Source organism: Dendropsophus ebraccatus, chromosome 5, assembly GCF_027789765.1.
Source record: "Dendropsophus ebraccatus isolate aDenEbr1 chromosome 5, aDenEbr1.pat, whole genome shotgun sequence".
Lineage (NCBI taxonomy): Eukaryota > Metazoa > Chordata > Amphibia > Anura > Hylidae > Dendropsophus > Dendropsophus ebraccatus.
The window spans coordinates 63,925,154-63,948,839 of NC_091458.1; the positions used below are offsets into that span (position 1 = coordinate 63,925,154).

At 44.6% G+C, this 23,686-nt stretch overlaps 1 protein-coding gene across 1 annotated transcript in view; it reads right to left on the reverse strand.

Moving 5' to 3' along the window:
- Nucleotides 1-22,118, reverse strand: part of SHMT2 (serine hydroxymethyltransferase 2) — a 52,067-nt gene extending 29,949 nt beyond the window's left edge. The window contains exons 1-5 of the mRNA XM_069972277.1: nucleotides 21,982-22,118; nucleotides 11,544-11,717; nucleotides 9,524-9,603; nucleotides 7,997-8,197; nucleotides 6,382-6,463 (exon numbers count right to left, since the gene is read on the reverse strand). Of these exons, the coding sequence (XP_069828378.1) occupies nucleotides 6,382-6,463; nucleotides 7,997-8,197; nucleotides 9,524-9,603; nucleotides 11,544-11,717; nucleotides 21,982-22,014 (570 nt within the window). The 5' untranslated portion in view covers nucleotides 22,015-22,118. The remainder of the gene's footprint in view (nucleotides 1-6,381; nucleotides 6,464-7,996; nucleotides 8,198-9,523; nucleotides 9,604-11,543; nucleotides 11,718-21,981) is intronic.
- Nucleotides 22,119-23,686: the final 1,568 nt, after the last annotated feature.

Sequence of the window (23,686 nt, forward strand, 5' to 3'; positions counted from 1 at the left end):
GCCATAAATACTCTTAGTATTCACTCGTACGTCAGCTTCTACAGATTAAACAAGAAAGCTGAACATTGTCCTCTACTGTTTTTCTTAGAACCTTACATATAAGAAGTGATCACAAATGGTTTTCCCAATATAGATAGGAGAGGGAGAAGGAGCGTAAATAATACAAAGGTCTCATATCGAGGTCCCACCTCTGGTACCGACCGCTCAAGAAAGAGGTTGCGAGTCCAATAATAGTAAATGCTGTGGGTCCCAGAGGTAAGGGTTGTTAAAGGAGTGTCCCAGAAAAAACCTATTGGCCTATATTTAGGATAGGGCACCAATAGCTGACATGCAGCACCACTAATTCCGAGAACAGTGAAGCAATTGTGACACAGTGAATAGAGTGCTTAGCTGGGGACCGCTACTCCATTTTGTTTTCTATGGGGCCGCTGAACGCCTCTGAGGGCCGAATTCAGAAGTATTTGGTAGCTTGATAGAAAATGAATGAAGTGTGCTATTCACTGTGGGTGATTACCCCCCCCCCTTCTCAGGATAGGTACAGGTCAGGGGAGTCAGACCCCAATGATCAGCTTGTTATCCCCTTTCCTATGTACAGGGATAACATGTCCCAATAGGACTACCTCTTTACAAAAATATTTTTTAAAAATCCCACTTTAAAAGGAGTGTTTACCCCAACATTTTGCCCACAATGAAGCAAACCACTCTTTTGGACAAAATATTTTGTTTGCTATGGTACCCACATTCTTCTATTAGCATACCTTCTAATTTCCTTACTCCTTATGCCTTACACATGCCAGCTTTATGACTGTATTTTTCACTTCTTTATTTGGCAAAGACTGCATCTAGTGGTGTTCCAACTGCATACAGCTTCATAAAGAACAGCTGGGTGCTGAAACCTGTGCCTGCCTGATGGTGTCACAACTGAATTACAGAAACTTTTCAACGCCATTGAAATCGTTTCAACATTATTTATAATCTGAATAATTTTTTTTTTCCTTCAGTTGTCATCTTCAGTTTAAAAAGAAACTTTCTAAATACCTTGCATTTGTGTTCTGTAATAAAAGACTCAAAATAGCCGCAGGAAGCAGAAGCAGCGGGAGAACAAACACTACATTATAAGCTGGCATGGAAGAATCGTGTTTATGCTTAAGAGATTGCTGCAAAGACGATTATTTCTTTACACTTATTACAATGACCATAAATGATCCATCACCACCGAGGCGGCTTTTTTCCCCTTTATTTTACATAATAGTCCTTGGGTTGCATCAGTGAACTTTCCTTTTAGTAGTAAAATGAGCGTGCGTGGGACGGCAAGTATGATAGTCTGCTTTCAGTTGCCAACTAAAAAAAAAATTATATGTATGTCTCATCTCTTTCCTTCGTACCAGTGTAGTTTATTTTTATTGATTCTGGACAGTGTTTTTCTGATTTTATGTGTATAAGTCTGCTTTTATGACTATTGATACGGTTTCACCTCACTGTGCTTCTCGCTATTCACACTTTATTACTACTCTTTGTTTTCCTGTATGGTTCGGCTTCATTTTTTGTAAGGCAGCCTTATACACATACAGCGGTTTATTAGAAGCAGGGCAACCAAATTAAATGGACTGAATGTTGACGACTAATGACAATGTTTGGTTCATTTCACAAACATATACTTTTATTTTGCGGGACTCAAAAGCACAGTCTACTTACAAGAGTATAAATTCCAACATAGTGGACACAGGGGTCAGTAACCTGTCTAATGCTTATGGATCCCATTTGCATGCCAGCTCCATTTCCACTTGATCTGCATTCTCAGGGTGAACAAAACCAAGTCTGTTATACAAGAGCCACATGTATTGTTGGGAAAATATTAAAAGACGAAGGGCAAGATGCAAGATGGCTCAGTGATCACAAAGATAATTAGATTTTGCGAGTACTCACCGTAAAATCTTTTTCTCGTCGATGTCCATTGAGGGACACAGACACAGTGGGTATAGGCTGGTGCAACTAGAAGGCGACACTAAGCTCTGAAAAGAAAAGAGTGCTAGCTCCTCCTACAAGCCTATACGACCCCACAGGCAGTAAGCTAAGCCAGTTTGTACGAAAGCAGAAGGAGAAGCATGCAATATAAGGAAAAAAAAATTAAAAAAAAGGAGCACACCCAGATAAAGCACACGGCTCCAAAAAAATAGGAAAAAAAAAATGGAGGACAGAGTCCAGAGATTAACTCCACCGAACACAACAAAAACAAGACACCAAGAAAGGCAAAAAACAGGGCAGGTGCTGTGTCCCCCAATGAACATAGACGAGAAAAAGATTTTATGGCGAGTACTCACAAAATCTAATTTTCTCAGTCGTGTATTGGGGGACACAGACACAGTGGGACATCCCCAAAGCAGTCCCCAAGGGTGGGAAGCGCCAAGGAACCCAAAGTGTTAAAGAGAAATGGACAGCCAGACAACCGCGGTCTGTAAAACCCGGCGACCCACTGAGGCATCCACAGACGCAAACACATGCATCTTGTAAAACTTGGTGAAGGTCTGCAAGGAGGACCAGGTGGCCGCCTCACACACTTGAAGAGCAGAAGCCCTATGTCGGACCGCCCAAGAGTCACCCACCGCTCAAGTGGAATGAGCGGTGACTCGGAAAGGAGGCGTCTTACCTTTGGCAGGGTAAGCCTCGCCAATCGCCAAATAACCAAATCGAGCGATCCAAAATGGCCTTAGAGATCACAAGTCCCTTGCGTGGACCCTCTGGAACGACGAACAGGGAATCATGAATGTCAAAAAGAGAACGTGACAGACAGATACGAAGAGCTCAAACCACATCAAGTTTATGAAGGAAGCGTTCAATCAGATGAGAAGGGGACGGGCAAAATAAAGGCAACACAATGTCCTCATTGAGATGGAACACAACCTTGGGGAGAAAAGAAGGAACAGGGCGAAGAACGGCCTTGTCCTGATAAAGGATCAACAACGGAGATCGGCAGGAAAGAGGTGCCAACTCAGACACCCTACGGAGAGAGGTAATCACCACCAGAAGGACCACCTTCCAGGTCAGAAACTGCAATGAAATGTCTCGGAAGGGCTCAAAGGGAGCACACTGAAGAGCATCCAGAATGAGATTCAAGTCCCAAGGGGGGACAGGAGGCTGGTATGGGGGTGGGGCATTCGCCACCCCCTGCAGGAAGGTGCGAACATCCCTAATTAGAGGCCAGGGAACGGTGGATAAGTACAGACAGCGCAGAAACCTGCAGCTTTAGAGAACTCAGGCTGAGCTGGTGCTCCAAACCCTCCTGAAGGAAGGCCAGAATCCTGCAGAAGGAGAAACACAGCAGCTGAAAATGCTGAGCCTCACACCAGGTGAAAAAAAGTCTTCCACGTATGATGGTACAAATGGTAAGATGACTGCTTCAGGGCCTTCAACATAGTCTGGACCACACGCTCTGAAAGGCCGCATTTCCTCAAGACGGCGACCTCAACAGCCATGCTGTCAAATGTAGCGGCCTTACAAGAGCAAGAATCTGATGGAGATACTCACCTGTCAATGTCTTCTGCTCCCCAGGACCAGCAGGGTCACAACTTCAGCTTGCCACTTGCTCTGAGGGGGCTGCTGGATAGGGGGGGGCGTGGGGGGTGTCAGGCAACAGGCTCTGTCCATGAGCCTGGGTGACCCTTAAGCTGGTGGGCATCAGAGGGGTCCACACAAGACCCATGTCCTTCTTTCTTCTGGAGCTAGGGTATGGCGAAACAGCACCGCTGTTAAACCCTGCTCTTTAGCTGAGGAAGCAGGGCCACTAGGATCCCTGCTTCCACCTAGAAGGGAAACGTTTAAATAAAATGAAATGAAATGTAAACCTGAAGAGTACTGCAGGAGTGTCCACCTACTACAGACACTAAGCTGAAACTGGCTTAGCTTACTGCCTGTGGGGTGGTATAGGCTGGTAGGAGGAGCTAGCACTCTTTTCTTTCTTTTCTTGTGTCGCCTCCTAGTGGCACCAGCCTATACCCACTGTGTCTGTGTCCCCCAATAAAGCGACTGAGAAAGCTGGAGATGAGGGATGGAGACACAACTTAAGCTTATATATATTTACTGTTTATTATACGACTACCTGTACTAGCTTCAGTGTTTATAATATTCCTTATAGCCTCCACCCTTTTCCTTCATAAGCATTTATTCTGAAAGTGCTTCTCTGGTTTAGGATAAATACATTAGGGTGCGTTCACAAGTACAGGATCTGTAGCAGATTTGTTGGCGCAGATTGGAAGCCGCAGATTTGCTTTGAATCTGCAACTCAGGTTTTTAATGATGGCCTAACAGCAGCAGGCCATCGGCACACACACCAATTAGATATTTCACCCAGCCTTGGGCTTCAACATAAACAGCCAGAATCAGACAGCTCTACATATTGTGTAGAGGCTTTATTGGTTGTTAATATTCAGCTCCCACTGAAGTAAATGGGAGTCGGGCTGCCATAACCCAACATGGCTACTGCATAATGTACACACCTGTCTGCTTTCATCTCTTTACTGTATATGTGGGTGCTGCAGTTAGGGCCCCACCAATCAGATGTTGATAACCTTATTACTCTTTATTTCGGCGGTGGACAGTGTCAACTAGGCGGGACTTCCCTGCAGTTGGTCTCGACCTCCTGCCTGGGGAGAGGGCTCAACTGTCAGGAAGCCCAACCTAGGTGACGCTGTCCACCGATGAAATTAAGTGATTTTAGAGCAGAAAAGTTTTTATACAGGTATTTTTACCCAGGCTTGTGGATGGTGTGGAGAACCACACAGAGTAAGGACTTTAAGGTCCCTATACACCTTCAATGATGATGACTAAACAATCAGTTATATCTCCCACATGCCACCTGTCCTCCCTATACATGGGAACCTTTGGCTGAGGGGTGGGGTAAGCCACAGTGAGAGCTCTCTCCCCAAGCAAATCACACCCAACCCATATCTCCATTGGCATCTGTTGGTGGAAGGTCAGGAGAGTACCATACACCTTAGACTGTCGGCCGAACCCACCACAAGCAAAGTCTAAGGTGTATGGCAACCTTTATCCTTACAATAGGGCATCAATCAGAAAGTTCTGGAAAATGGCTTTAATCTAAATTGTACAATCTCCGCAATCTTTATAAGAACAAGAAATCCCAGTCCAACCACATGTTTAATGACATAACATGATAGAACTCTGTATTCCTATGATATTCAGATCATTAGACCCACAATTAGGCCGAGACTTATGGCTGTAATACAGACTAGAAATATGCTGCAATAAGTTTCATTTAAAGCGACTCTGTACCTACAATCTTACCTCCCCCCCCCCAAACCGCTTGTACCTTCAGATAGCTGTTTTTAATCCAAGATCTGTCCTGAGTTCCGTTCGCTAGGTGATGCAGTTATTGTCTTAAAAAAACAACTTTTAAACTTACAGCCCCGTGCCCTAACTTTGCACCACCTATCCTTCTATCCTCCCCACCCTCTCCATCATTAGGAATGCCACAGGAACATTTTCTCCATGCTAAACATTTGCACAGGTGTCTTAACGATCCAGCCCATGTGCCGGGCTGACACAGCTGACGAATAGTAGGCAATCTGCCTGGAGCATTCCTAATGATGAGGAGGGTGGGAAGGAGGGACAGAGAGGTTGTGCCAGCCTAATGCATACACAATCTAGGCCACGGGGCTGCAAGTTAAAAAAGTTTTTTAGAATAATAACTGCATCACCTGCCAAACGTACCGCAGGACAGATCTCGGATTAAAAGCAGCTATCCGAAGTTACAAGCGGATGGGGGGGGGCAGATTTTGGGTACAGAGTCACTTTAAACTCACTTTTCTCTGTGGTCACTGGGGTCACACAAGTAAACACCCCCGCTCACACACGCCATTCAACCAATCACACCCAATACCCCCGCCCGACCGATCACGCCCAATAACCCCACCGACACACCTTATTCCTCCAATCACGCCCAATATCCCCACAGCCACACACCCCTTCCACCAATCACGTCCAATACCCCCACCCACACACCCCATTCCACCAATCTGATCACTGCAGCTACATACTGAATCTTTACAGCACAACAGCTGTGGTAACAACCATCATGCTCAATTGCAATTAATAGGAAAAGAATTAATGTGTAGATGCCATGCTCTTAAGATTTTTTATGCAACCAATACATCAACATCAACACATTAGAATTATCAAAACTGGTGCTATGAAGAACAAGTAAACACTTCTTTATCTGACCCTTTGGAAATAAGACCAACAAAGCCACTGGATGTCACTTTTCATTGACATCCGTTTAGAAAAGTCTCCCCCATAAAGTGAGGTTAGCGGGCGTTTATGCATTTACAAATGAAGCAGAAGTTACTTTCCTTTCTTGGTACTTACATTTAGCTTGTAAGGCATGGATTCAAAGTAAATAGAGGTAGCAGAAATGCGCTTCACATCAGACATGTACCCATGAGTTAAGCTTAAAAAGATAAAAAAGTCAATATAAGATCATCTAAAAGGAAAGCCTTCTGTTATATGAACTTTGACTATACTGATACCTTCAGAATGTTTCATTTGACAAAACTACAAAGAGATACATATATATATATTCAGGCTGGTTTCAGGTAACTTTTCAGGATAGGCCTATTTATATTTCTGGTTATTACATACTTTGTGTATGGCAATTTTATTCCTGAGCTAGTGGGTAATGCCAAACCTCTATAAAGTCTACCATACTCTACACACACCCACAAGAGGGCATTCTGCTCTTCTATGTGTTTATATTTCACCCTAAAAAGAGCAGAAGCATGGAGGACATTAGCAAGCAGTGCTTAGCTGTCTAAGCTGATAATCAGAAATACAGAAATATCAACTGCACACCAGGGGCCAGTGTGCAGTTGATATTCCTGTACTTCTGATATCTGCTTCAACTGGCACCCCCTCTTCTGAGTGCGTAGACATAGCATCAACTAGAAGCTGATAATCAAGAACTGGGGTGAGACCTAATACACTAAGCTTGTGTCTTCGTGCTTTTGTCTCTCTCCTGTCACCCCCACCCCTCCAATAGATTTGTATAGGCAGCATGTAACACCTGATCTCTCAGTGAGCTGCTACTCTTTTAAGACAGACTTGAGCAGTATTTCAGAGTGTGAAATTTTGGAAGGGAGAAGGAAAGCCGTCTGAAATGAGGAGAAAGTAAAATGTAAGCCTATGGGACCGTCATGGGTGAAGGGAACCATTGTGCACACTGCGCATTTGCCCATAGCACACGGCTATGGGAGGGGAACCATTTTGCACAAGACAAATGAAAAGTACCAATTTTGAACAAATAAGTGAATATTGGCAAAAATTTTACATCAAAGTCTACACAAAACCCATTGATAAGTCCCCTTTAGAGCAGATAAAATGAGAGGGCATGCTTATCCTTGCTAGTACTGGAATTCGTGGTGTGAACACACTGACCTCTAAACGATGTATGAAATGTTAACCATTTTTTTTTTCTTTTCTTAAAGCAGGTACACGTTACTAACCAGAAGACTTATTTGTAAAACACAACCTCTACGGAAGTTAAAGCTACATGTGACTTATGCATGCACAATATTTGCTAGCTCTCATGCCATAGAATGTAACCTGTCTTCTCTACAACCAATGGTTAAAATGTATCTATTCAAAGGCTAGACATGTCTCATTAACCAGATAGCCACATTAAACATCTTGTTTATATTGATGTCTATAGAAGATCCTGTTGGCTCACATCTACAAAATTTAACCTGGGTTAAAATATGCAAGTGTACAGTAATTTCTCTTATTTTCGCTTGACAGACTTTATAAAAGTCTTGAAGGACTGAAACGTTCCACAAATATCACTCAAGGCAATCATATCAGCTGATATAGCTATAGGATTCTTTTCTCCCTGATACAGAATCATGCATAAACAACATATTGCATTCCCCCCTCCCCTTACGTTTACATATGAGACAATGTATTCAGTATTCAGGTATAATATACTTACTGCCCCCCATCTGGAAGATCAAGCCCCATGAGACGCTCATGTGGCTGCAGCAGGGCTGTGTATGCTGCAAAGTTGGCTGGAGACCCAGAATACGGCTGCACGTTCACACCCCACTTTTCAGGGTCCAACCTGAAAGCGTCCAATGCTCGTCTCTGACACAACAACTCTATCTGATCCACCACCTCAGCCCCTCCATAATACCTGAGGAAAAGACACAAAAATAGAGGCATAACTGTAGATTGGAGTTTTAGGCCATGTTCACATGGCGTAAGAGAAGATCAGAGAAAATCATCCCGGCAGGTACTGCAGTATCAGCTGGATAATCTTCACTGCTGCCGAATTAGCCGCTGCACACAATGGAGCGCATGGCTCCGGCCGCACACCCCATTGTGTGCAGCGGCTAATTTGAATGAGCACTGATAAGTTTCTGCGGCCACTATTCATTGAATAGCGGCCGCAGAAAACTGACATGTTAGTTTTTTGCGGCGCCGCTAGGGATCCTGGCTGGAGTGTATACCATCTGTATACACTCCGGCCGGGATTCTCCGTAGCCTGCGTCACAATGTAGGTAAAGGATTAATCATGACCATGTTGCAAATCTTCAACAGCGGACGTGATTAATAATTTACTCACGTTGTGTGAACATAGCCCTCAACTGCATTGTCAATATGTGTACAATAAAAGCTGTCCATAAAACAAAGGATGCAATTATAGACTGATTTCATTACTTCAACTAATCTGCAATACTGCAAGCCAAGGGATGGTGGTGACGTATATCTGGACTAGATGCAGACTGTCATTTCTCTTTTAAACAGCCCCATCAAGGTGGACTTGTGGCCAATCCAAGACAACTGGGATATTACACTCAAACAGCATTTGACTGGCCTGATCAAACACTTCACAGTTTCTTGATGCACCCTTTAGTTCCTAAGTTATGACGGTTAAATGATTGCCTGAAAATTTAGTATATATAACTTTCAAAATCTAAAATCAACAATACATGTGATATAAAGCAAGTTTGCAATTAACATTAATATTTTTTTTTTTTTTTAAAGTGAGAGTGGGGCGTAGTGATGCCGAGCTGTTTCAGGCAGGTAAGAAAACCCCTTTAGTGTTTTTTTAATTGAATGATGCTAATTCAATTAGGACATAGTAAAACCTTTGATGTTTTTATATTTTACTTAGTAAAAAGTATAATGTTTTATCCTTATGGAGGGAATCTTACATGTCCCCTTTGTAATGTCCACCCTATAGTCTAGTCTCCAGACTTAATGCAAATAGTGATCAGTGGGTCCCTCTTATCCAATACACAAAGTAAAATATAGTGACTTCCAGGCTGAAGAAGAAATTAGAAATATCAACTTGAATATCGTAATATCAACTACGTCAAGGTGGGATATTATCCAAGTTATAATTTTTGCAGAGCTGGGCACCATAATGTTAGCATATTACAACATAATAGAGCTAAATGTACTACTAACAGAGAATAGAAGACAAACAGCAATATTGTTGGGTGCTGAATCTCACCTCTTCCCGGGATAGCCCTCCGAGTATTTGTTGTTGAGGCAGGAACCAAGGGCTTCCAAAGCTGCTCGACTGCAGAAATTCTATTTTAAAAAAGTTACCAGAATTATTTACACATCCTGTATTGTATGTAACCATTTTTGGAGTTTCTCATAAATGGGAATGTGTGACACAGGAGTGCCCATCTTTCAGGAGATTATACTTGAATATAATAAATATAGTATAGTACTATATGAGTATAGTAAATAATTAAAGGAGTACTTTGGACACTTAGGGTACGTTCCCACTTACCGGATCCACAGCAGATTTCATTTAAATAACTGAACGCAGCATCAAATCTGCTGCAGATCTTGTAGGTGTGAACGCACCCTGAATAAATATTTTTTTGCTAATACATTGCTTTAATACTTACTTTGTAAAATGACTAAGATGAATGTATCGTTTTTTGTTTACAGATTCACTTTTGTTGACTGGCAGCAGTAATAAGCGACAAGGCCCCCAAACTTTGGATCAGAAACTGCAGGGCTGTCCAAGCTTTGCAGTTCCCAGTCTACTGCCCTGCTCAAGTGGTGCAGTACAGATCAATACATAGCAGGGTTCCATTACCCCCCATGTACTGTATTTTTGTTTGAGGGGGGGGGGGGGACTTTGCTCACTGTAGAGAGGCTGCACTAGATTAGAGCTGAGGGTCGGGAGCTGCAGTTCCTGACACAAACATTGGTGGCAGCAGAGGGGGTTGTGTTGCCCCTTACTACTGCTAGTCAATAGAAGTGAATATGTTAAATAAAAAAAATATTTTTTTACTACAACTATATATATATATATATATATATATATATATATATATATATATATATATATATATATACACACACACACAAATTTTAATGACCTTATATTACAGATTAATGTATTACTTATTAAAGAAACGTATTAGAATTTTTTATTTTTTTTTTTGGGGGGGGGGCTTTTACTGGGGAATAAAGGGGGGGAAAAAAAAAAAAAGTACCAATAAGCCGCAATCATCCAACGGAGGCAAACAGTGTAATGTTTGCCTCCAAGCGGATGGTTTCCATTGTGGCTTGTATTCTTCTTCTGGATGGAACAGCGCAACTTGATGGTGGGGGTGTTAGTCAGCAAATCCCCTGACAGATGCCATTAAATATGGTGTGAAAAGAACTTTTAACCACATTACCTCTCCTTAGAGCCAATTCATTTTCTATATTCATACAATGTACCATGCATGCTTTTGTTACATTAAACTACAGAGTGGTGCTCTCATTTATCGAGTCCCTAGAAGCCCCGTCCATGACACACAGCTATTTCTCATTGTCCACATTTAGACTGCAGTACCAGAGCTGGACAGTTTAAAAATGGCACATATATAGGGCCTTCCTTTCCCTTACTTCTCTGGCCAATCAGAGCGCTGCATATTCTCCTCTCTGCTATACCATGACATAGTGCTGAAGAAAATGCACTGCTTACTGGACAGGAACCCACCTAGAAAGACACAGCCTACTGCGCTCAGAGAACTGCACTCGCCCTGAATCTCAGGACTAGCAAGTTCTGCTTTCAACTATAGATAACATGATTGAAATAATAATAATAAAAAAAGTTTAACTTTAAAAACATGCTTAGAATAATATGCCATTTTCTTATGACATGTTCCTTTTCAACTAAAATAGTTTAGGAGTTAGTAAGATGCATTTGTTTTGCATAAAACTGATATTTGAGACAGCACTGAAACATTTAAAAACAGACAATTGCAGCCAGATGCGACGTTTTGGCTCAATGGCCTTTCTTTAGCATGCTTGAGAAAGACCACCTGGCCAAAACATCAGAATCGAGATACGAGTGCAATAAACGCCACTTTTTCATGTTTGAGTGCTGTCTCGGATATCTTTTTTGAGTAGAAACAGACTTTGGTTAAGTCTGGTGAGGCGTGTACTGCACGATTTGCATGATCCTGATCTGCTATACCTTGTTTCTATAACGCATTTGTGTTGCAAAAAAACCAGCTTACCTCAGAGGCAATCATTTCCAGTCCACGACATTGTCTGTCCTTCTCCTTCTGTACAAGGTCCCACATTTCAGGGTCGTTCTCAGCCAAGCTTTCCTGTCCATTCCAAAACGGATTCCCAGCTTGAGAAGCTGGTTTTGTATGTTGGGCTCGAACATGGCTGCATCTTCTTAAAGGCTGGTATAAGAAGCAAACAGTCAGTCGTGTTATGGCTGCAAGGTTTCTGCATTTTCAGTGAAAAGGCTAACAGACTAGACAATGATACCGGAATATTCATTAGAAGCCTTACAACACAACAGGAAAGCGGCACACTGCTACATGGAGCTCAGATAGTAGTTTTTTAAATTGATCTTATTTTCGGTTCAGTATATTGAAGGTTTTAAGGGTAAAATACCAAGTATCAACTTATGATAAGTGTGTGCCACATCCCTTCTATTCCTGTTGGCAAGAAGCAGGTGTCTCCAATATGTGACATTGAATTTCAGCAGGAGATGCAACGATGCCCTACTTGTCTATATCCAATCCAAAGAGATTTCTACTTCCCTATGCCATGCGGTGTGAGGAATTTTGGGGAACTCTGAAGTAGATAAAGAAGAGAACATGGCCATTGCAGAAACTCTAAGAAAGTCTATAAGCACACCAGATTTTCCCTTATGATTATAGCTCAAGGGAACATTTGTGGGGAAGCATTGGTCTACTAGAAGATCGTGCTGAAAGCTACACACAGCAGAAAAACGTCAGTCAAAATAATTTTGATAGGATTAACTGATGTGTAAGTAGAGGACCTTTAAAAGCTTTGATACAATCATTTGGCATTTTGGATACCGGTGCCTGGAGAAGTTAGATGCAGCCCTAGGCTATATCCATGTTTTGAAGTGACAGTAAGCATTTCAAGGGGTATCCCCATCACCTAAATTTTTGTTAGATAAGGAAAGCAACAGAAAGCCATAGGGGGGCATTTATTAAGTCCGGCGTTTTTTACGCCGGACTTATAAATGCCCCCGCAGCTCCAGCGCTATGGAGATTTATGTAGAGGCGGACTGCCTCTACATAAACCCCGTGTGCGCCGGTGCGCACCGCCGAAAACCTACGGCAGCTGAGGACTGGAGTAGGTTTTTGGTGTAATTTGGGCAGAACGGATGGTAAATCGCGCAGACTGAGTCCGCGCCCTCCGTTCCGCCCACTACACAGCCCCTTTCCGCCCCCTGGCGTACTCGGCGGAAAGTGACGATTTGCAAATATTTTATTCGCAAATCGGCCATTTGCGAATAAAAAAATACGCAAATCGGCACTTTTCGCCGAAAATCATCTGTTCGCCGGATGATACATGTGGCCCATAGAGTTTACATCAGCTGCCTAGGTTCCCGACCACCACTCTCAGCTCAGTAGTAACTGGGCTGTGATGCACTCGGGTGGCAGCAAACTTTTACTCCCTCTCTCCCACTGAGCTTACACACCTCTCAAGGGCTTGGATTGTACCTGCAGACGTGTGTAAGCTCAGTGGGAGACAGTGATGCCGAGCTGATTAAGCTCTGCAATGCTGCTTCCTCGTTTCCCCTGCAGGCCTCCAACCGTCTTGAACCAGATAGGGGGTGAAGACACAGTGGTGTATGGCTGAATTCTCACCAAATGGCACAACCCCTTTAAGTGTATGAAAACCACAAAGGGTAGGTTCACACATACTTAAAAGGGGAGTATCAGCATGTTAATTTCAGAACAAACAGCATGGTACAGAACCATGTGCCCCATGCACAAGGGAGCTATCAGCAGGTTAGAATTATCTAACCTGCTGATAATTCCCCTTTAAGCCCCGTTCACACTGAGCAAGAACGTCAGAATCCCGCTGTCTTCAGTGTCTCACTGTGGGTGAAGGAGAGGGTGAGCGCGTCCGCCGCCGCCGATCTCCGCTCAGAGAAATGACATGTAATTTCTTTGAGCGGAGGCAGTGGAGGAGCGCGCACTCTCTCCTTCGCTCAAAGCAGGACACTAAGCACAGCGGGAATTCTGACGTTTTTGCTCAGTGTGAACGGGGCCTTAGAGGAGCTCCTGGCTCCGGTCCCGCTCAGCCAATCAGTGATGCCCTGCACTGATTGGCTGAGCGGGACCAATGGGAGCCTCACATGCAGGCGCAGCGCCGAGCAGGTAATGTATGCTCTTTCCTGTGGGTGGCGGAGGGTTAACTCACCGATGTAAATCCTGCTGCGAGTATGCGCTCCCATAGGGATCAATGGCACTGGATCTGCAGCGGATTTCACTGTGAATCCGCAGCGTGAAAACAGCTGCGGATCTGTTATGTGTGAAGGCACCCTTAATCTGCTGCGTATTTATTGGTGCAGGTTTCAGCGATTTATATTGGGTGCTGAATGGAGAAGCTATGGTGGAGAGAAGATTATTAGTAATGCGAGGGACTGTAATGCATAAAACTATAGAGATATGTAATCACCTAAATAAGAATTCATACCAGAAAATACTCATCTATACTTGGAGCTTTACTACCATTATTTGAAACGAAAGCTGAGCAAGCGCAGTGGGAAAGGCACATGCAAGGCATTATGCAACTTGTAGTACTTTCAAACATCAAATGCGTCTTTTTCTCAAGGACTCCTACAATTTCTACCCTTTAGTGGGAGTAAATGGGGATACAGAAAAGATAAGTAATATCTTAGCAATGTGTAGATTTTAAATAGTTGCTATGAACATTTCTACAATTTTAGAAGTTTTCTGGATAAAATAGCCTTCCACTTTATGTGAAAAAGCTATTTAGCTCCATTGTTATCCCTGGATTTAAAGCTATTATTTTCTCTGAACATGTTATTTTGTCAGAGTTTTTGGAGCTAAATGACAACTAACCCTGCAGATCAAAATCACAAAGAGACGAAAAACAAAACTCATAAAAATATATAAGAATCTAAAACTTTATTGGTGGAGTGTGCCTGCAGCTTGTCATCCAGCAGCTTACGACCCAGACCAGACACAAAGGCTTAGTGTTACACGCCACGCATGTGCTCGCTCAGCATCCACCTCAGCTTCCTCCCCAGCCCGAGATCTGTAGAGATGATGAAATCACCATTCCTAAATTGCATCAGCTGAATAATATCTATATTCTTTAGAACTCACTGCACTTAATTCCATCTATAGAGCCGTAATCCGAGAACAGAAATATAGCAAGGACATTTGCAGCTGAAACGTTACATGACTGACACTTTTAAAAGCTGCCAAAAGTAGTGATAGGAGACAAATGTCAGCTTTAGGGTACAAACACACACACCGTATATGCAGCAGATACGCAGCAGATTAGATCTAAATAACTAAACACAGCATCAAATCTGCTGCGTATTTGCTGCATATATGGTGTGTGTGTTTGTAGGGTACAAACCCACTTGACGTATTTGCTGCGTGAATCAGTCTTAAAAATAAGCAGGCAAAACGCAGGTTGGCTTTATACGATTGTTCTGCGTTAACATACGCAATTGCGTATTTTTGAAGCGTGAAGCTTGTTGTTAGCAAAGCATCAGTTGTTAACAACCTGTGCGAAAAACGCATGTAGCTTCACGCTTCAAAAATACGCAAATGCGTATTTTAACAACTGATGCTTTGCTAACAAGCTTCATGCTTCAAAAATACGCAATTGCGTATTTTAACGCAGAACAATTGTATAAAGCCAACCTGCATTTTGCCTGCTTATTTTTAAGACTGATTCACGCAGCAAATACGTCAAGTGGGTTTGTACCCTTAAAAACAAGATAAGAAATTAAACCAAAACAGAAAGAACTATTACCTCACAAAAGTACAGATAACAGGCCAGACATTTCCATTCTGATCTGACCAGTCAGACACAGGCACTAGTGGCTTTTCATTATTCATAGTTCCAAAAAGTTGAGGATGGACAGCATTACTAACCTTTAGGCTACGTTCACATTAACGTTTTGACCATCCGGCACCATTCCGTCTACCTTTTCCGTTTTAGAGTAAGCAAACTGGAAACTGTCGGATAAGTTAAAATCCCGATAGATTTCCATGATATTTTAGTGTGCTCCGTTTGCCCTAATTGTGCTACGTTTGCATGCAATCCGTTCAAGATCCGTTTTTTTTTAACGGAAGAAAAAATAGTGTTTGCAGTAGTTTTCTTTCCGCTTAAAAAAAAAGGATCACGAACAGAAAGTGCACTTCTGTTTTTTTTTTACATTGTAGTCAATGAGGACGGATCTAAAATGGAAGGTATTTCCGTTCACATCGGGAAAAAAATCCATCAGGGTAAAATTTAAATTTCAAAGTGCTCCGAATTCTAGACAGCAGTGCTCTCTCTTTATGTACCAGTCTGTCATGTACTTTATGTCTTTTGTACTTAATTTTTTATTCATTCTATATGTTACACCCCTTAGAATAAGTCTCCATTAGGTTATTTTTGCAACGCACGCTGTCGTTTTTATTGGTAACGTTTCGGGCTAAATGGGACTGAGGGGTTTAATAAGTTTTTAATGGTAACATTTTGGGGAAAGTGAATGGGCCCACAATGGGAAATGTCAAAATGCTGTTATCCTGATATACACTCGTGATGTTACAGAGGTGAACACAATCTTCTTGTTCGCCCAGCCCTGCTATAAACGTCAGCTTATGAACAGAAAAGGACACGATAAAAAATATCCAACTATAATACCAGAAACATTGAGAACCATAGATGGCACACTGTAACTTGGAATGATACAGCTGTAGGTTACTCTAGTGTAGATGAAGCCTTAGTCTGACACATACAGAATTTAGTGCAGTAAGGGGACGACCTACCTCAGCTTCTAGTCAGAAACATCACAAATACAGCTTGAAAAGGCCACCTGTTCTACCGCATCCCCTACATATTGTTTTGTGCATTTTTTAGAGCAACAGTTTTAGGTTCAAAATGTAGGGCCCATTGTGGACTAATTTAGGGTCTATTCATGTTGAGGTGCAGTTTTTCCTCTGGAGGAGAGAACTGTGCGGTATAGACTGCTGAAAAACCTTAGGCGTCTTTACAAGAACCACACCTCAAGTCTAAACGGACCCTAAAGGAATTGGCTGTAACTTACCAAATAAGAAAAGCATACATTCGCAGAGACCTACGGAGCGTCGTCCAATCCCATGAAGCCTGCAGGTCACACACCATTATTGATCACTACTTATTGACAAAACGCCTCTGTAAACAGGGCACGTTTCAACATCAGCAAATCCTTTCACTTCAGCCGTAACAGAGTTCAAGTCCAAAGAATAATAGCAGGGCCTGTGTTTACTTCTTCAGCTCAATGACTTGGTGCAATGTCTGCTCCGCTATCCCCCCCCCCCCCCATTACAAGGACCATGTACTAACAATCAAGGTCCAACGCTTCCAGATAATAAGAAAATAGACACTCAGAGCGGTTGGACTGGGGCCGGCCAGCTGTGGCTGCTGGAAAATGACTTTTATGCAAGAGATGTGCAGACATACATACACAGCTGCAAGGTACAAAGCCAACAAAATTGGGCTATAAAGTCAACGGAGCGTGCAGTGTCTCTGAAGAGATCATAATAAACCCATTTCCAGCCACTTACTCCAGCATATAACACTACGCCAATTCAGCTTGTGCATGCCACCCAGGTATTATCACTATTATTATTAACCCTTTCAGGCTAACTGAGCGACATGGCAGCTGTGGAAGACACACGGCTCCCCGGAGGTGGAGGAAACGTTCATTAAACTTCCATCATCACATGCAGCCTATTTATTCACCAAATGCTCTTCGTGCAGGTTATGAGCAAGCACAGACTACTACTGTGTGGTGGTATAGCGGACGCATATTACCAAGCGCTATGGGTATATATTGTCAGTAGAAGCCGACACTAGATGTGAGCATTGGACTGTGAACAGGAGGTGTCAGGGTCGCTGCTCCCGCTCATTGACAAGGCCTATAACTATATTTCCTATGCAGAAAATGGACATAATTATGCAAACCATACACAATGCCATTGATTTTTATTTTTTTTATTTTTTTTTTTTCAAAATCCTGCAGGAAGATCCACCAATTTGGTGCAAATGTCCCACTGGAGCGCTCACAAAATGATCCACAGCAATGATCACCCACAGGAGCTTTTAAGATGCAGAAAAATGCACAAATACAACCAGAACAGGATGGATTCTCTTCATGTAGGATCCTAGTGACAATTCGCGTCAGAGCATATGGCAGCTGCTCCTCTAATACACCACCTCAGCCGTGATGAACAGGAATGGAACAAAGGCATTCGCCATTTTCATTGTTGATGGAAATATTTCTACCATAAAAACTATAGAAATATGAGCCGGTTAATAATACTATAGGTACAGAAATCTATACTGGGTGTCTTCCACTTAGCTGGCAAGGAAAACATTTCATCTTACTAATACTCCTAAAGCAGGCAGGGGTAGCAATGGTTAAGTTAAATTACATTACTAAAATTCAATTAGAAGCCATTAAACATGTCCGGTCACATGTACCCACACATGCTGAAACACGCGGAAAAGCTGAGACAAATCTCTAGGATTCTAGAGCAGACTTCACATTTGATTTTTAGTGCAAAAATGGTAAAGATAATATTCATAATAATAAAACAAAAGAACTTCCAACACTTCAGATTTATTGCAGGTTAATCCACCAGTGAAGTCAATTCATGTTCACATGTGCAGAAAACACACAGTGATTCTGCTTCAAAACAAAATCAATGTATATACACACCAATGCAGAAAATCTTCACGCATAGACGTGGCATCTAGATACATAGGATATGAATATTATTTATTATATATATACACACATACACCTGAGAGATGCACTTGTCTCTATATCTGCTTGTGGCTAGCGGAGATGATCGGAGAGCTATAAGTAGCCAAGCCGGCTGCTTTACCCAGTTGGTGTAACTCTCATTGACTCTACATGGAGTTGTACTGAATATGTAACTCTATGGAGACTGCATAGCTAATGTTGTGAACAAATGTCATGCTGAGTATATGAACATAGCCCAAACTCTTACATCCTGGGCTCTTTATACACCATGTTTGCTCTATATGTTTGCTATATTCATTGAGAAAACTGTTACATATGGCAAATGTATCCACTGAACCTCATCATTTAACAGTTGGCAGTGTGATGGCGCACATCATGGCCTGTGTTTCCGAGCTGGTTAAATCACTGTAGACCTCTGTCCTATCCTACAGAACATAAATAATATGTAACAAGGGTCTTACAGAGCGACTGATGCCTCGTGTGTTGAGAATCAGCGCTATCCTCGGCAGGTATAAGACTATTACTTTGCTTGGACCCTGGTTTTCTACTAGATACAAAACTAGCAGCAAAATTCCCTCCTTTCATATGAGCGTGACGAAGCACCTACATGTCACACCAAAGCATTAAAATGCTATCACTTTTGCACTAAAACAGGGTTAAAGTGACTGGACCACCAGGCCCAGGCAGAAGCACTGGAGGCGGCCCGACCCACCCTTAGTGGGAGGAAACCCTAGCCCCTCCATGATAGGGTTCCATTGATTTTAATGGAGTCACATCATGGAGGGGCTGGGGTTTCTTCCCACTGGGGGTGGGTCATCCCGCCTCCAGTGCTTCTGCCTGGGCCTGGTGGTACAGTCACTTTAAACCTTGGATACAGAAGGATTAGCAGCTGCTTCTTAATGGGAAACTGGAGCACAGGTATAGCGGAGCAGCTGTACCACCTCTTTTAAAAATTAAAAGATACCCGTTATCATGTCTCCTGACCCGCTTGGCGCGCAGTCACTCATTCTACCAGAAGTTCAGGTAACTGTGGGTATGAGAACATCGGATGGGTTCCGTGCACAAGCCTTAGGTCCCTTTACACAGAGAGATCTATCTGACAGATTTTTGAAGCCAAAACCAGGAATGTATTTGAAAAGAAGAGAAATCTCAGTCTTTCCTTTAGGACCTGTTCTCTGTTTGTAGTCCCTTCCTGGCTTTGGCTTCAATGATCTGTCAGATAAATCTCTCTCTGTAAAGGCACCAATAATGTATTAGAATAGGGCTTGTGCACAGTACCGACCTGGCGTGGTCCTATCCAGTTATCTGAACTTGTGTCAGCAAGAGCGAAGTACAACACCCATCATAGCTCACATGCAATACATGTGACAGTTTCAGTAATTTACTGCTGCAGCAAAAGAATACATCAATGCTATAGCACCAACACATCCTGTGGAGCAGTAAAAGGAATACATCAAGCTGCAATTTGTAAAATAATTAAACTACCCATCACGAGTTGTGTCTCTAATCGGATTAGATCACAGCTCCATGGATCACTAACATTCTCAGCTAGCTGCCTGTATAATGCATGGAGAGCAGCACCCTGACAGGCCAGCAGTATACAGAGAGGGGCACCCTGACAGGCCAGCAGTATACAGAGAGGGGCACCCTGACAGGCCAGCAGTATACAGAGAGGGGCACCCTGACAGGCCAGCAGTATACAGAGAGGGGCACCCTGACAGGCCAGCAGTATACAGAGAGGGGCACCCTGACAGGCCAGCAGTATACAGAGAGGGGAACACTGACAGGCCAGCAGTATACAGAGAGGGGAACACTGACAGGCCAGCAGTATACAGAGAGGGGAACACTGACAGGCCAGCAGTATACAGAGAGGGGCACACTGACAGGCCAGCAGTATACAGAGAGGGGCACACTGACAGGCCAGCAGTATACAGAGAGGGGCACACTGACAGGGCAGCAGTATACAGAGAGGGGCACACTGACAGGGCAGCAGTATACAGAGAGGGGCACACTGACAGGGCAGCAGTATACAGAGAGGGGCACACTGACAGGGCAGCAGTATACAGAGAGGGGCACACTGACAGGGCAGCAGTATACAGAGAGGGGCACACTGACAGGGCAGCAGTATACAGAGAGGGGCACACTGACAGGGCAGCAGTATACAGAGAGCAGCAGTTTGTATACAAACTGAGAGGGCAGCACACTGCCAGAGCAGTATACAGAGAGGGCAGCACACTGCCAGAGCAGTATACAGAGAGGGCAGCACACTGCCAGAGCAGTATACAGAGAGGGCAGCACACTGCCAGAGCAGTATACAGAGAGGGCAGCACACTGCCAGAGCAGTATACAGAGAGGGCAGCACACTGCCAGAGCAGTATACAGAGAGGGCAGCACACTGCCAGAGCAGTATACAGAGAGGTCAGCACACTGCCAGAGCAGTATACAGAGAGGTCAGCACACTGCCAGAGCAGTATACAGAGAGGTCAGCACACTGCCAGAGCAGTATACAGAGAGGTCAGCACACTGCCAGAGCAGTATACAGAGAGGTCAGCACACTGCCAGAGCAGTATACAGAGAGGTCAGCACACTGCCAGAGCAGTATACAGAGAGGTCAGCACACTGCCAGAGCAGTATACAGAGAGGTCAGCACACTGCCAGAGCAGTATACAGAGAGGTCAGCACACTGCCAGAGCAGTATACAGAGAGGTCAGCACACTGCCAGAGCAGTATACAGAGAGGTCAGCACACTGCCAGAGCAGTATACAGAGAGGTCAGCACACTGCCAGAGCAGTATACAGAGAGGTCAGCACACTGCCAGAGCAGTATACAGAGAGGTCAGCACACTGCCAGAGCAGTATACAGAGAGGTCAGCACACTGCCAGAGCAGTATACAGAGAGGTCAGCACACTGCCAGAGCAGTATACAGAGAGGTCAGCACACTGCCAGAGCAGTATACAGAGAGGTCAGCACACTGCCAGAGCAGTATACAGAGAGGTCAGCACACTGCCAGAGCAGTATACAGAGAGGTCAGCACACTGCCAGAGCAGTATACAGAGAGGTCAGCACACTGCCAGAGCAGTATACAGAGAGGTCAGCACACTGCCAGAGCAGTATACAGAGAGGTCAGCACACTGCCAGAGCAGTATACAGAGAGGGCAGCACACTACCAGAGCAGTATGCAGAGAGGTCAGCACACTGCCAGAGCAGTATACAGAGAGGTCAGCACACTGCCAGAGCAGTATACAGAGAGGTCAGCACACTGCCAGAGCAGTATACAGAGAGGTCAGCACACTGCCAGAGCAGTATACAGAAAGGGCAGCACACTGCCAGAGCAGTATACAGAGAGGGCAGCACACTGACAGAGCAGTATACAGAGAGGGCAGCACACTGCCAGAGCAGTATACAGAGAGGTCAGCACACTGCCAGAGCAGTATACAGAGAGGGCAGCACACTGCCAGAGCAGTATACAGAGAGGGCAGCACACTGCCAGAGCAGTATACAGAGAGGGCAGCACACTGACAGAGCAGTATACAGAGAGGTCAGCACACTGCCAGAGCAGTATACAGAGAGGGCAGCACACTGACAGGCTGATGTTATACACAGACATAACAGCTGGATAGTGTCCCAGGCCCCTGCAGCATAAGTGTCACTGCTGTGTACGTGTCCCCACCACTCACCTGGGCCAGACGCCGTAATGAGAACGGTAACATGTTATATATGTGCACAGGACCCAGGAGCCGGGGCCTCCCGCTCACCAGAGATCTGCAGCAGCACCGGAGAAACACGTGTGACAGAGCATGCGCACTAGAGACCTGCCACGCATGGGTAGATGCTAGAGTGTATCCTCTCTTTGGAGTGTGACGTCGCCGGTGGGGCGGGGCCTCGACCAGATGGGGCGGAGTTGTGTTGAGCTTACAAGCAGGAAGTAGGAAGCAGTGAGCAGATACAGACAGAAGTAAGCTCCAATGTCCACAGTAGCATGGGATAGGATGCAGGGGGACAGGACGTGTGTGTGTGTCTGTATACAGGGGAGAGGACTGGTGTGTGGGGTCTGTATACAGGGGGAGAGGACTGGTGTGTGTGTGTGGGGGGGGTCTGTATACAGGGGGAGAGGACTGGTGTGTGGGGTCTGTATACAGGGGGGAGGACTAGTGTGTGCGGGGTCTGTATACAGGGGGAGAGGACTGATGTGTGGGGTCCGTATACAGGGGGAGAGGACTGATGTGTGGGGTCTGTATACAGGGGGGAGGACTAGTGTGTGCGGGGTCTATACAGGGGGAGAGGACTGGTGTGTGTGTGTGTGTGTGTGGTCTGTATACAGGGGGAGAGGACTGGTGTGTGTGTGTGTGTGTGTGGTCTGTATACAGGGGAGAGGACTGGTGTGTGTAGGGTCTGTATACAGGGGAGAGAACTGGTGTGTGTGTTCTGTATACAGGGGAGAGGACTGGTGTGTGTGGTCTGTATACAGGGGGAGAGGACTGGTGTGTGTGGTCTGTATACAGGGGGAGAGGACTAGGGTGTGTGGTCTGTATACAGGGGGAGAGAACTGGTGTGTGTGTTCTGTATACAGGGGGAGAGGACTGGTGTGTGTGGTCTGTTTAAAGGGGGAGAGGACTGGTGTGTGTGGTCTGTATACAGGGGGAGAGGACTGGTGTTTGTGGGGTCTGTATACAGGGGGAGAGGACTGGTGTGTGCGGGGTCTGTATACAGGGGGAGAGGACTGGTGTGTGTGTGGGGTCTGTATACAGAGCGAGAGGACTGGTGTGTGTGGTCTGTATACAGGGGGAGAGGACTTGTGTGTGAATGTGTATACAGGGGGAGAGGACTGGTGTGTGCGGGGTCTGTATACAGGAGGAGAGGACTTGTGTGTGAATGTGTATACAGGGGGAGAGGACTGGTGTGTGGGGTCTGTATACAGGGGGAGAGGACTGGTGTGTGTGTGTGTGTGTGTGTGGTCTGTATACAGGGGAGAGGACTAGGGTGTGTGGTCTGTATACAGGGGGAGAGAACTGGTGTGTGTGTTCTGTATACAGGGGAGAGGACTGGTGTGTGTGGTCTGTTTAAAGGGGGAGAGGACTGGTGTGTGTGGTCTGTATACAGGGGGAGAGGACTGGTGTTTGTGGGGTCTGTATACAGGGGGAGAGGACTGGTGTGTGCGGGGTCTGTATACAGGGGGAGAGGACTGGTGTGTGTGGGGTCTGTATACAGAGCGAGAGGACTGGTGTGTGTGGTCTGTATACAGGGGGAGAGGACTTGTGTGTGAATGTGTATACAGGGGGAGAGGACTGGTGTGTGCGGGGTCTGTATACAGGAGGAGAGGACTGGTGTGTGTGGGGTCTGTATACAGAGCGAGAGGACTGGTGTGTGGGGTCTGTATACAGG